The 14,082-nt window shown below is 42.2% G+C and overlaps 1 protein-coding gene across 5 annotated transcripts in view; it reads right to left on the bottom strand.

Annotated features, from left to right (window-relative positions):
• Nucleotides 1–14,082, bottom strand: part of Rich (Guanine nucleotide exchange factor subunit Rich) — a 349,449-nt gene that overhangs the window by 212,039 nt on the left and 123,328 nt on the right. For all 5 annotated transcript variants that reach the window (XM_071672678.1, XM_071672679.1, XM_071672681.1 and 2 more), the window contains exon 11: nt 13,506–13,778. In XM_071672678.1, coding sequence (XP_071528779.1) covers nt 13,506–13,778 — 273 coding nt within the window. The remainder of the gene's footprint in view (nt 1–13,505; nt 13,779–14,082) is intronic.

The following is a 14,082-nucleotide window of genomic DNA, read 5'->3' as shown; positions in this document are numbered from 1 at the left end:
TCTGGCAGCGGATGGAACCATGGAAGCGGAAGTGGATCATAGGGTGGGGGAGGGGGCATTTGCGAGGTAGCGCAAGGAAACAGACGAAAGAAATGGCAAAACCCACCCCCATACACATGTATATACATACGTCCACACACGCAAATATACATACCTCCACAGCTTTCCATGGTTTACCCCACACGCTTCACATGCCTTGATTCAATCCACTGACAGCACGTCAACCCCGGTATACCACATCGCTCCAATTCACTCTATTCCTTGCCCTCCTTTCACCCTCCTGCATGTTCAGGCCCCGATCACACAAAATCTTTTTCACTCCATCTTTCCACCTCCAATTTCGTCTCCCTCTTCTCCTCATTCCCTCCACCTCCAACACATATATCCTCTTGGTCAATCTTTCCTCACTCATTCTCTCCATGTGCCCAAACCATTTCAAAACACCCTCTTCTGCTCTCTCAACCACGCTCTTTTTATTTCCACACATCTCTCTTACCCTTACATTACTTACTCGATCAAACCACCTCACACCACACATTGTCCTCAAACATCTCATTTCCAGCACATCCATCCTCCTGCGCACAACTCTATCCATAGCCCACGCCTCGCAACCATACAACATTGTTGGAACCACTATTCCTTCAAACATACCCATTTTTGCTTTCCAAGATAATGTTCTCGACTTCCACACATTCTTCAAGGCTCCCAGAATTTTCACCCCCTCCCCCACCCTATGATCCACTTCCACTTCCATGGTTCCATCCGCTGCCAGATCCACTCCCAGATATCTAAAACACTTCACTTCCTCCAGTTTTTCTCCATTCAAACTCACTTCACAATTGACTTGACCCTCAGCCCTACTGTACCTAATAACCTTGCTCTTATTCACATTTACTCTTAACTTTCTTCTTTCACACACTTTACCAAACTCAGTCACCAGCTTCTGCAGTTTCTCACATGAATCAGCCACCAGCGCTGTATCATCAGCGAACAACAACTGACTCACTGCCCAAGCTCTCTCATCCCCAACAGACTTCATACTTGCCCCTCTTTCCCAAACTCTTGCATTCACCTCCCTAACAACCCCATCCATAAACAAATTAAACAACCATGGAGACATCACACACTCCTGCCGCATATATATATATATTTTTCTTTCAAACTATTCGCCATTTCCCGCATTAGCGAGGTAGCGTTAAGAACAGATGACTGGGCCTTTGAGGGACTACCCTCACCTGGCCCAATTCTCTGTTCCTTCTTTTGGAAAATTAAAAAAAAAATGAGAGGGGAGGATTTCCAGCCCCCCGCTCCCTCCCCTTTTAGTCGCCTTCTACGACACGCAGGGAATACGTGGGAAGTATTCTTGCTCCCCTATCCCCAGGGATAATATATATATATATATATATATATTTTTTTTTTTTTTTTTATACTTTGTCGCTGTCTCCCGCGCTTGCGAGGTAGCGCAAGGAAACAGACAAAAGAAATGGCCCAACCCACCCCCATACACATGTATATACATACATCCACACACGCAAATATACATACCTACACAGCTTTCCATGGTTTACCCCAGACGCTTCACATGCCCTGATTCAATCCACTGACAGCACGTCAACCCCAGTATACCACATCGATCCAATTCACTCTATTCCTTGCCCTCCTTTCACCCTCCTGCATGTTCTGGCCCCGATCACTCAAAATCTTTTTCACTCCATCTTTCCACCTCCAATTTGATCTCCCACTTCTCCTCGTTTCCTCCACCTCCGACACATATATCCTCTTGGTCAATCTTTCCTCACTCATTCTCTCCATGTGCCCAAACCATTTCAAAACACCCTCTTCTGCTCTCTCAACCACACTCTTTTTATTTCCACACATCTCTCTTACCCTTACGTTACTTACTCGATCAAACCACCTCACACCACACATTGTCCTCAAACATCTCATTTCCAGCACATCCATCCTCCTACGCACAACTCTATCCATAGTCCACGCCTTGCAACCATACAACATTGTTGGAACCACTATTCCTTCAAACATACCCATTTTTGCTTTCCGAGATAATGTTCTCGACTTCCACACATTCTTCAAGGCTCCCAGAATTTATATATATATATATATTTATATATATATATTATTCTTAATACCTTCCACAGAGCATCTCTATCAACTCTATCATATGCCTTCTCCAGATCCATAAATGCTACATACAAATCCATTTGTTTTTCTAAGTATTTCTCACATCATTCTTCAAAGCAAACACCTGATCCACACATCCTCTACCACTTCTGAAACCACACTGCTCTTCCCCAATCTGATGCTCTGTACATGCCTTCACCCTCTCATTCAATACCCTCCCATATAATTTACCAGGAATACTCAACAAACTTATACCTCTGTAATTTGAGCACTCACTCTTATCCCCTTTGCCTTTGTACAATGGCACTATGCACGCATTCCGCCAATCCTCAAGCACCTCACCATAAGTCATACATACACTAAATAACCTTACCAACCAGTCAATAATACAGTCACCCCCTTTTTTAATAAATTCCACTGCAATACCATCCAAACCTGCTGCCTTGCCGGCTTTCATCTTCCACAAAGCTTTTACTACCTCTTCTCTGTTTACCAAATCATTTTCCCTAACCCTCTCACTTTGCACACCACCTCAACCAAGACACTCTATTTCTGCCACTCTATCATCAAACACATTCAACAAACCTTCAAAATACTCACTCCATCTCCTTCTCACATCCCCACTCCCCACTACTTGTTATCACCTCCCCATTTGCGCCCTTCACCGAAGTTCCCATTTGCTCCCTTGTCTTACGCACTTTATTTACCTCCTTCCAGAACATCTTTTTATTCTCCCTAAAATTTAATGATACTCTCTCACCCCAACTCTCATTTGCCCTCTTTTTCACCTCTTGCACCTTTCTCTTGACCTCCTGTCTCTTTCTTTTATACATCTCCCACTCAAATGCATTTTTTCCCTGCAAAAATCGTCCAAATGCCTCTCTCTTCTCTTTCACTAATAATCTTACTTCTTCATCCCACCACTCACTACCCTTTCTAATCAACCCACCTCCCACTCTTCTCATGCCACAAGCACCTTTTGCGCAATCCATCACTGATTCCCTACATACATCCAATTCCTCCCCCACTCCCTTTAGAATATATGGTGTGGGAGGCAAGTTGTTAGAAGCAGTGAAAAGTTTTTATCGAGGATGTATGGCATGTATATGTGTAGGAAGAGAGGAAAGTGATTGGTTCTCAGTGAATGTAGGTTTGCGGCAAGGGTGTATGATGTCTCCATGGCTGTTTAATTTGTTTATGGATGGGGTTGTTAGGGAGGTAAATGCAAGAGTTTTGGAAAGAGGGGCAAGTATGAAGTCTGTTGGGGATGAGAGAGCTTGGGAAGTGAGTCAGTTGTTGTTCGCTGATGATACAGCACTGGTGGCTGATTCATGTGAGAAACTGCAGAAGCTGGTGACTGAGTTTGGTAAAGTGTGTGAAAGAAGAGAGTTAAGAGTAAATGTGAATAAGAGCAAGGTTATTAGGTACAGTAGGGTTGAGGGTCAAGTCAATTGGGAGGTAAGTTTGAATGGAGAAAAACTGGAGGAAGTAAAGTGTTTTAGATATCTGGGAGTGGATCTGGCAGCAGATGGAACCATGGAAGCGGAAGTGGATCATAGGGTGGGGGAGGGGGCGAAAATCCTGGGAGCCTTGAAGAATGTGTGGAAGTCGAGAACATTATCTCGGAAAGCAAAAATGGGTATGTTTGAAGGAATAGTGGTTCCAACAATGCTGTATGGTTGCGAGGCGTGGGCTATGGATAGGGTTGTGCGCAGGAGGATGGATGTGCTGGAAATGAGATGTTTGAGGACAATGTGTGGTGTGAGGTGGTTTGATCGAGTAAGTAACGTAAGGGTAAGAGAGATGTGTGGAAATAAAAAGAGCATGGTTGAGAGAGCAGAAGAGGGTGTTTTGAAATGGTTTGTGCACATGGAGAGAATGAGTGAGGAAAGATTGACCAAGAGGATATATGTGTCGGAGGTGGAGGGAACAAGGAGAAGTGGGAGACCAAATTGGAGGTGGAAAGATGGAGTGAAAAAGATTTTGTGTGATTGGGGCCTGAACATGCAGGAGGGTGAAAGGTGGGCAAGGAATAGAGTGAATTGGATCGATGTGGTATACCAGGGTCGACGTGCTGTCAATGGATTGAACCAGGGCATGTGAAGCATCTGGGGTAAACCATGAAAAGTTCCGTGGGGCCTGGATGTGGAAAGGGAGCTGCGGTTTCGGGCATTATCACATAACAGCTAGAGACAGTGTGAACGAATGGGGCCTTTGTTGTCTTTTCCTAGCGCTACCTTGCACGCACAAGGGGGGAGGGGGATGTTATTCCATGTGTGGCGAGGTGGCGATGGGAATAAATAAAGGCAGACAGTATGAATTATGTACATGTGTTTATATGTATAAGTCTATGTGTGCATATATATGTGTACAATGAGATGTATAAGTGTGGTTTCAGAAGTGGTAGAGGATGTGTGGATCAGGTGTTTGCTTTGAAGAATGTACGTAAGAAATACTTAGAAAAGCAAATGGATTTGTATGTAGCATTTACGGATCTGGAGAAGGCATATGATAGAGTTGATAGAGATGCTCTGTGGAAGGTATTAAGAATATATGGTGTGGGAGGCAAGTTGTTAGAAGCAGTGAAAAGTTTTTATCGAGGATGTAAGGCATGTGTACGTGTAGGAAGAGAGGAAAGTGATTGGTTCTCAGTGAATGTAGGTTTGCGGCAGGGGTGTGTGATGTCTCCATGGTTGTTTAATTTGTTTATGGATGGGGTTGTTAGGGAGGTGAATGCAAGAGTTTTGGAAAGAGGGGCAAGTATGAAGTCTGTTGTGGATGAGAGAGCTTGGGAAGTGAGTCAGTTGTTGTTCGCTGATGATACAATGCTGGTGGCTGATTCATGTGAGAAACTGCAGAAGCTGGTGACTGAGTTTGGTAAAGTGTGTGAAAGAAGAAAGTTAAGAGTAAATGTGAATAAGAGCAAGGTTATTAGGTACAGTAGGGTTGAGGGTCAAGTCAACTGGGAGGTAAATTTGAATGGAGAAAAACTGGAGGAAGTAAAGTGTTTTAGATATCTGGGAGTGGATCTGGCAGCGGACGGAACCATGGAAGTGGAAGTGGATCATAGGGTGGGGGAGGGGGCGAAAATCCTGGGAGCCTTGAAGAATGTGTGGAAGTCGAGAACATTATCTCGGAAAGCAAAAATGGGTATGTTTGAAGGAATAGTGGTTCCAACAATGTTGTATGGTTGCGAGGCATGGGCTATGGATAGAGTTGTGCACAGGAGGGTGGATGTGCTGGAAATGAGATGTTTGAGGACAATGTGTGGTGTGAGGTGGTTTGATCAAGTAAGTAACGTAAGGGTAAGAGAGATGTGTGGAAATAAAAAGAGCGTGGTTGAGAGAGCAGAAGAGGGTGTTTTGAAATGGTTTGGGCACATGGAGAGAATGACTAAGGAAAGATTGACCAAGCGGATATATGTGTCGGAGGTGGAGGGAACGAGGGGAAGTGGGAGACCAAATTGGAGGTGGAAAGATGGAGTGAAAAAGATTTTGAGTGATCAGGGCCTGAACATGCAGGAGGGTGAAAGGAGGGCAAGGAATAGAGTGAAATGGATCGATGTGGTATACCAGGGTTGACGTGATGTCAGTGGACTGAATCAGGACATGTGAAGCGTCTGGGGTAAACCATGGAAAGCTGTGTAGGTATGTATATTTGCGTGTGTGGACGTATGTATATACATGTGTATGGGGGTGGGTTAGGCCATTTCTTTCGTCTGTTTCCTTGCGCTACCTCGCAAACGCTGGGAGACAGCGACAAAGCAAAAAAAAAACGAAAGAAATGGCCCAACCCCCCCCCATACTCACGCATATACACACGTCCACACACGCACATATACATACCTACACAGCTTTCCATGGTTTACCCCAGATGCTTCACATGCTTTGATTCAATCCACTGACAGCACGTCAACCCCGGTATACCACATCGCTCCAATTCACTCTATTCCTTGCCCTCCTTTCACCCTCCTGCATGTTCAGGCCCCGATCACACAAAATCTTTTTCACTCCATCTTTCCACCTCCAATTTGGTCTCCCTCTTCTCCTCGATTCCTCCACCTCCGACACATATATCCTCTTGGTCAATCTTTCCTCACTCATTCTCTCCATGTGCCATTTCCCACATTAGCAAGGTAGCGTTAAGAACAGAGGACTGGGCCTCTGAGGGAATATCCTCACCTGGCCCCCTTCTCTGTTCCTTCTTTTGGAAAATTAAAAAAAAAAAAAAAAACGAGGGGAGGATTTCCAGCCCCCTGCTCCCTCCCCTTTTAGTCGCCTTCTACGACACGCAGGGAATTCATGGGAAGTATTCTTTCTCCCCTATCCCCAGGGATATATATATATTATCATTATTATTATTATTATTTTGCTTTTGTCGCTGTCTCCCGCGTTTGCGAGGTAGAACAAGGAAACAGACGAAAGAAATGGCCCAACCCACCCACATACACATGTATATACGTACACATCCACACACGCAAATATACATACCCATACATCTCAATGTACACATATATATACACACACAGACACATACATATATACACATGCACACAATTCACACTGTCTGCCTTTATTCATTCCCATCGCCACCTCGCCACACTTGGAATAACATCCCCCTCCCCCATCATGTGTGTGAGGCAGCGCTAGGAAAGGACAACAAAGGCACGATTCGTTCACACTCAGTCTCTAACTGTCATGCAATAATGCCCGAAACCACAGCTCCCTTTCCACATCCAGGCCCCACACAACTTTCCATGGTTTACCCCAGACGCTTCACATGCCCTGATTCAATCCATGGACAGCATGTCGACCCCGGTATACCACATCGATCCAATTCACTCTATTCCTTGCCCGCCTTTCACCCTCCTGCATGTTCAGGCTCTGATCACTCAAAATCTTTTTCACTCCATCTTTCCACCTCTAATTTGGTCTCCCACTTCTCGTTCCCTCCATCTCACACACATATATCATCTTGGTCAATCTTTCCTCACTCATTCTTTCCATGTGACCAAACCATTTCAAAATACCCTCTTCTGCTCTCTCAACCACACTCTTTTTATTACCACACATCTCTCTTACCCTTTCATTACTTACTCAATCAAACCACTTCACACCACATATTGTCCTCAAATTCATTATTTACTCAATCAAACCACTTCACACCACATATTGTCCTCAAACATCTCATTTCCAGCACATCCACCCTCCAGCGCACAACTCTGTCTATAGCCCACGCCTCGCAAACATATAACATTGTTGGAACCACTGTTCCTTCAAACATACCCATTTTTGCTTTCCAAGATAATGTTCTCGACTTCCACACATTCTTCAACGCTCCCAGAACTTTCAGCCCCTCCCCCACCCTATGATTCACTTCCGATTCCATGGTTCCATCCGCTGCCAAAGCCACTCCCAGATATCTAAAACCCTTCATTTCCTCGAGTTTTTCTCCATTCAAACTTACCTCCAGTTGACTTGTCCCTCAACCCCACTGCACCTAATAACCTTGCTCTTATTCACATTTACTCTCAGCTTACTTCTTTCACACACTTTACCAAACTCAGTCACCAGCTTCTGCAGTTTCTCACCCAAATCAGCCACCAGTGCTGTATAATCAGCGAACAACAAGTGACTCATTTCCCAAGCTCTTTCATCAACAACAGACTGTATACTTGCCCCTCTTTCCAAAACTCTTGCATTCACCTACCTAACAACCCCATCCATAAACAAATCAAACAACCATGGAGACATCACGCACCCCTACCGCAAATCAACATTCACTGAGAACCAATCACTTTCTCCTCTTCCTACTCATACACATGCATCACATCCTTGATAAAAACTTTTCACTGCTTCTAACAACATTTTCTCCCACATCATATATTCTTAATACCTTCCACAGAGCATCTCTATCAACTCTATCATATGCCTTCTTCAGATCCATAAATGCTACATACAAATCCATTTGCTTTTCTAAGTATTTCTCAAATACATTCTTAAAAGCAAACACCTGATCCACACATCCTCTACCACTTCTGAAACCACACTGCTCTTCCCCAATCTGATACTCTGTACATGCCTTCACCCTCTCAATCAATACCCTCCCATATAATTTGCCAGGAATACTCAACAAACTTATACCTCTGTAATTTGAGCACTCACTCTTATCCCCTTTGCCTTTGTACAATGGTACTATGTGTGGCAATGAGATACGGTGGTTTGAGGCAAGCTTGTTTGCAGATGATACTGTGTTGTTTGCAGAGAGTGAAGAGGAGTTGCAGAGGTTGTGAGTGAGTTTTATGATGTGTTTAAGCATAGGAGATTGAAGGTAAATGCAAGTAAAAGTAAAATAATGGCATCTGAAAGGTAACAAAGTGAAAGTATGGATTTTGTAAAACCACACAGAGTGAAAGAAGAAAGTGTACTAAATTGTGCTCTGGATATCGGGGGGAAAAGACAAGAAGTACGGAAATTTAAGTATCTAAGAGGTGTCTTGGATGAGTGTAGTGATATGGAAGGAGAGATAAAAGAGAAAGCAGTAAAAGGTAGAAGAGTCATTGGGTCCCTTAAGAGAATAATGAAGGGTAGAGGTGTAAGTATGGAAGTGAAAAGAGGATTGTGGGACAGTGTAGTCCTCCCAGCCCTGACCTATGCAGCCAAAACATGGATGTGGAATGAGACACATAGGTCAAGAATCCAGGCTGTGGAAATGAGATATTTGAGAGCATGTGGTGTGACTTGATGGAATGAAGAAAGAAATTAATTGGTGTATGAGAGATGTGGTATGACAAAGAATGCTAAGGGAATGAATTGTGGAGTGGTACAATAGGTAAAACATAATACTTTGAGGTGGTTTGGGCAGGTGGAAAAATGCATGACTGGGAGTTTACAAGGAGAGTGTATGACAGTACAATCAAAGGGGGTTGGTGAGAGTGGAAGACCAACTGTGACATGGGCAAAAAAGGGTGGAGGAATACTGGAGGGAGAGAAACAGAGGAAGAATGCATGGAATGATGTATGCAAGGGAGGCATGAAAGGGATAGTGGAGACTCTTTTGCCATAGCCACCCCTTGATGGAAGTTCCTGGAGGGATGGGCATCAGATATAGATATAGAAAGATAGCATGAATTACTACTCTAGTTAAAAGTCAAATTCAGTCCTTCTACACATTAGCTCCTAACAAACCACAGCATGAACTGCTACCCAAGTTATATGTCAAACTCAATCCTTGTACATACTAGTTCCTAACTAACCACTGCAAGAAGTGCTATCCAAGTTACAAGTCAAACTCAATCTGTGTACCTTGTACACATTAGTTCCTAACTAACCACAGCATACATTGCTACATAAGTTACAAGTCACACTCAATCCTACATATTTTAGATATTCAGAACACATTATCAAGAACCTAGAACATTAAGTCACTGAACACCATACATAAAATACAAGTCAAATCATCGAATTCTTAAAGCAATACATTCATGGAAATGCTCCCTGAGAGGAGTAATTTTGATGAAAACAAAAGCCTGGTTAAAAGAAAAATACTTCTATCATACTTCTATCTTAAATGATATCAAGATGGAAAAATAAGATGCTCATTTGGCTCTATGACAGTGGCTCTTAACATGATGGGAGCTCAGGACAGAATTAAAGCAACTTCTTGAAACTAGCAACATTTCAAGTATCAGCTGGTAATTTAATATCTACCTCAGCCTTCTAGTGATGATCTGAGAAAGAAAGTTTTAGTCACATATCCAGTTGAATATACATATCCCAAAGAATATCATAATGGGATGGTGTTACCAGACTACACCTGTTTAAGGTTACAACATGGTGACCGTATCATTGTCAGTTAATGAAAAAGGGTATGATCTCGTCAAGGATCTTCTAGCTTCAAAGGAGTCCATCCTATCCCTGCTAATGAATGTAGTGCACCCAAGAAGCTGCAGAAACCCCTGGATAGGGGCTCCTGGATAATGAGTTCTGAAAACAAGGGTTCTGGCTGCTCAAATGCAGGAAAGAAAGCATGACCTACTGCACAACATGACAAGGAACAGACACAATCCTACAGAATCTCTCACTTCTGTTTAGTAAAGCAAATGGAAACTAAAGATCCGTAGCTATTCCAGCAAAGTGTCTAAGGATAAGAAGAATTCCTTTTTGTAAACTGGATGCTCCAGTCATGGACAAAAGTCCACATCAAGGCTGGGCCGTAACTGAAATAGTGAGGATAAGGGATAAAGAAATGACAAGGGATAGTAATTATGAATTATGGAGGAAGTGAAAAACATGTTTTTTAAAATATGCTAGGTCAAAGATATTGAGAAAGACATGAGTACACATAATGATAAAATCACAAAGGGTTAATGAAATAACACAGAGGAAAAACAGCACTAATACTTAAACCAAGGTCAAGTGCATGGCCTCATCCTGAAGACTTATTCCCTTAGTCATTGAGTAAATAACCAGTGACTTCCCCAACTAAAAGTAAAAACAACAAAGCAAGCATTGTAAGTAATGATAACCAAAGTAATGAAGTGGACAAAAGAGGCAATAAAAAAACAAGGCAACCAACCAATGGAATGCATAGACTATCTATATCAATGCAACTAATCATATGATGTAAAAAGTAATCTCATCAGAAAGATATTATCATGGTCCCAGTAATCAAGTCAAATAACATCATTAGATGATTCATTTTGCGCTCCCATATTAGAGTGTCCACAGTGTGCTACCACATTTCCAGGAGGTAAGTACACACATACTAAATATGATATGTGATTTTCCACAAACTGCTCCAAAATTTCTTGAAGGTAACTTGAGAAATGCCAATTACAGTATAAGAAAGTGAGGCTAGAAAAGCCAGATGCTGTTGATGAACACTCTTCTTTCCAGTATATACCAAAAAAAAATGTTTTATTTATTCATTTATTCATTTTGCTTTGTCGCTGTCTCCCGCGTTAGCAAGGTAGCCCAAGGAAGCAGACGAAAGAATGGCCCAGCCCACCCACATACACAAGTATATACATACACGTCCACACACGCAAATATACATACCTATACATCTCAAAGTACACATATATACACACACAGACATATACATATATACACATGTACATCATTCATACTGTCTGCCTTTATTCATTCCCATCGCCACCTCACCACACATGAAATAACAACCCCCTTCCCCTCATGTGTGCGAGGTAGCGCTAGGAAAAGACAACAAAGGCCACATTATTCACACTGAGTCTCTAGCTGTCATGTAATAATGCACCGAAACCACAGCTCCCTTTCCATATCCAGGCACCACAGAACTTTCCATGGTTTACCTAAGACGCTTCACATGTCCTGGTTCGATCCATTGACAGCACGTCGACCCCAGAATTCCACATCATTCCAGCTCACTCTACTCCTTGCACGCCTTTCACCCTCCTGCATGTTCAGGCCCCGATCTCTCAAAATCTTTTTCACTCCATCTTTCCACCTCCAATTTGGTCTCCCACTTCCCCTCGTTCCCTCCACCTCTGACACATATATCCTCTTGGTCAATCTTTCTTCACTCATTCTCTCCATGTGACCAAAACATTTCAAAACACCCTCTTCTGCTCTCTCAACAACACTATTACCACATATCTCTCTTACCCTATTATTACTTACTCGATCAAACCATCTCACACCACATATTGTCCTCAAACATCTCATTTCCAGCACATCCACCCTCCTGAAAAAATGTTAAACATGCTAAATCCATTTTCAGGTAGAAATGCAATGGAAATTTTTTCTCCATATTTGATTGCCCTTTCCCATATTAGCAAGGCACCACCAGGAACAGACAAGGATATCCACCCACATCTACTCTCTAGCTGTCGTGTGTAATGCTCCAAAACCACAGCTTCCAATCGACAACCAAGCCCCAAAGACCTTTCCATGGTTTACCCTATATACCTCTCATGTTCCAGTTCAGACCACTAATACCACATTGACTCCAATATGGCACATTATCCCATGCACACCTTCCAACCTCATGCATGTTCAGGCTGTAACTGCTCAAATATCTTTCACTCCATTCTTACATCTCCAGTTTAGTCTCCCCATTCTCCTTGTTCCCTCTACTTCTGAAACATATATCCTCTTTGTCAACTTTTCCTTGCTCATTCTCTTCATTTGTCCAAACCATTTCAGCACACCCTCTTCATCTCTTTCACCCTTTTCATTACCACTCCTTTCTCTTACCTTTCATTACTTAATCAAACCACTTCACACCACAGAATGTCTTCAAACATTTCATTTCCAACAAATCCACCCTTCTCTACATAGCCTTATCTATAGCTAGCATCCAATGAACATGAACAAAGTAATTTTGGCAAAATGTGTCATACAGATCCTTTTAACGACTCATTCAAAATACAACTATTCAGTGCAACAGACAGGCTACAATCAGTTTGGCATATCTGAGGAAGCTACAATCCATCAACTGTTCACCTGTCAGTCTGACAGACTTGACAACAGTGCAGTCCATCAATCGTTCACCTATTAGTCTGGCAGGCTTGACACATCTATAGTCCATCACCTGTTTACCATCAACCTGGCAGACATAAGAGGACTATAGTCCATCAACTGTTTAAGCTGTCAGTATGGCAGAACTTATAAAAATTGCAATCTATCATTTGTTCACCAAGGGACTACATCATGCATAGGCAGGATGAACAAATTAGAGTGGGCTCAACTTAAAGTTCTGACTGTTCTGAGGTAACTCTCACTCACTCCTCCCAGCAACTTCAGAGTGGGCTCACCTGGGTATCTGTCAAGGATGACTAGCTGCCTTGCAAAGAAAATTTGTTGCATCATTAATTTTGCTTTCATAATTCCTACATGTGATGACAGAAAAAAATACGTCACTTCATGATTGTCAAAACTAGTTTCTCTCTGTTAAATTTCCTGTTTCTGTAAGAAAGACATTGTCAGAAGTACCTAACAGTGGAACAGGCAAATACTGAATCTAACTACAATCTTCCTAATTATCAATAAAAATCTATGATTCTGTTTTCTACTATACAACAAGAATAAACAAGAATCTCCTCCAGCAACTAATTCAAGGTCATACAACACATTCAGTTTTATGTATATTCTTTCAATCTGGCCCTCCTCATCATTAAGCTCCCTAGATCTATCAATAATCTCAATACTGGTAATACATGATTTCGGTGATTTTCCATATCCATCTTTTACTACTCATAATGCAACAGAACTTATCATACTCTATCAACTATACCAACAACTATTCATTCTCTATGAATCTTAAATTCATTATGACCACTTCCTAGTAGTCTGACTTCACTAAAAATAAAGACAAAGACAACTTACCTGTGCAGGCTGGGGCACAGTTGTAACGTATAGGTTGTCTAGCTTCTGATCTCGGGGATAAAGTCTCAGCTCATCTGTATTTGCTGGAATGTTGTATGCCCCCAACACTAACCAAGTTGACTGCCACCACAATAAGCCTCCAGTGACTACAAAGTCACGCTCTTGACTCTCATTGCCAAAAAGATGCCACCGTCGTAATCGTAATGAATAATGTGCCACACCATTGCGTCCAGCTACACCCACCATCTCTCCATCCTCATCTACGCATGTGTACTAAAAAAAGAGTTGATTCTTAAGTTAGAACAAAAAAAAACAGACATCCCTTGAAAAGCAGAACTTAAAATTATCAAAAAACAAGGACCATGCTTACATGTGAAACATCCAAAGTCCTTAATGTTTGGCATGAAGCCAATTATGAATTTTGGATTTTTACAGATTTCAGAAATACTGGTACATACTGTATGGGCCAAAGATTGGTCTGAACATGTCACAACCTTAACAAAGTCTTTTGCATGCTTCATACAGGTTCTGAGATGGGAAGGTTGACCTGAAGGCCAGTGACTAACACACTTTAAAA

This window comes from Panulirus ornatus, chromosome 17 (genome assembly GCF_036320965.1).
Source record: "Panulirus ornatus isolate Po-2019 chromosome 17, ASM3632096v1, whole genome shotgun sequence".
In the NCBI taxonomy this organism is placed as follows: domain Eukaryota; kingdom Metazoa; phylum Arthropoda; class Malacostraca; order Decapoda; family Palinuridae; genus Panulirus; species Panulirus ornatus.
The sequence above is the reverse complement of the archived record's forward strand: the minus strand, read 5'-3'. Positions and strand labels throughout refer to the sequence as shown.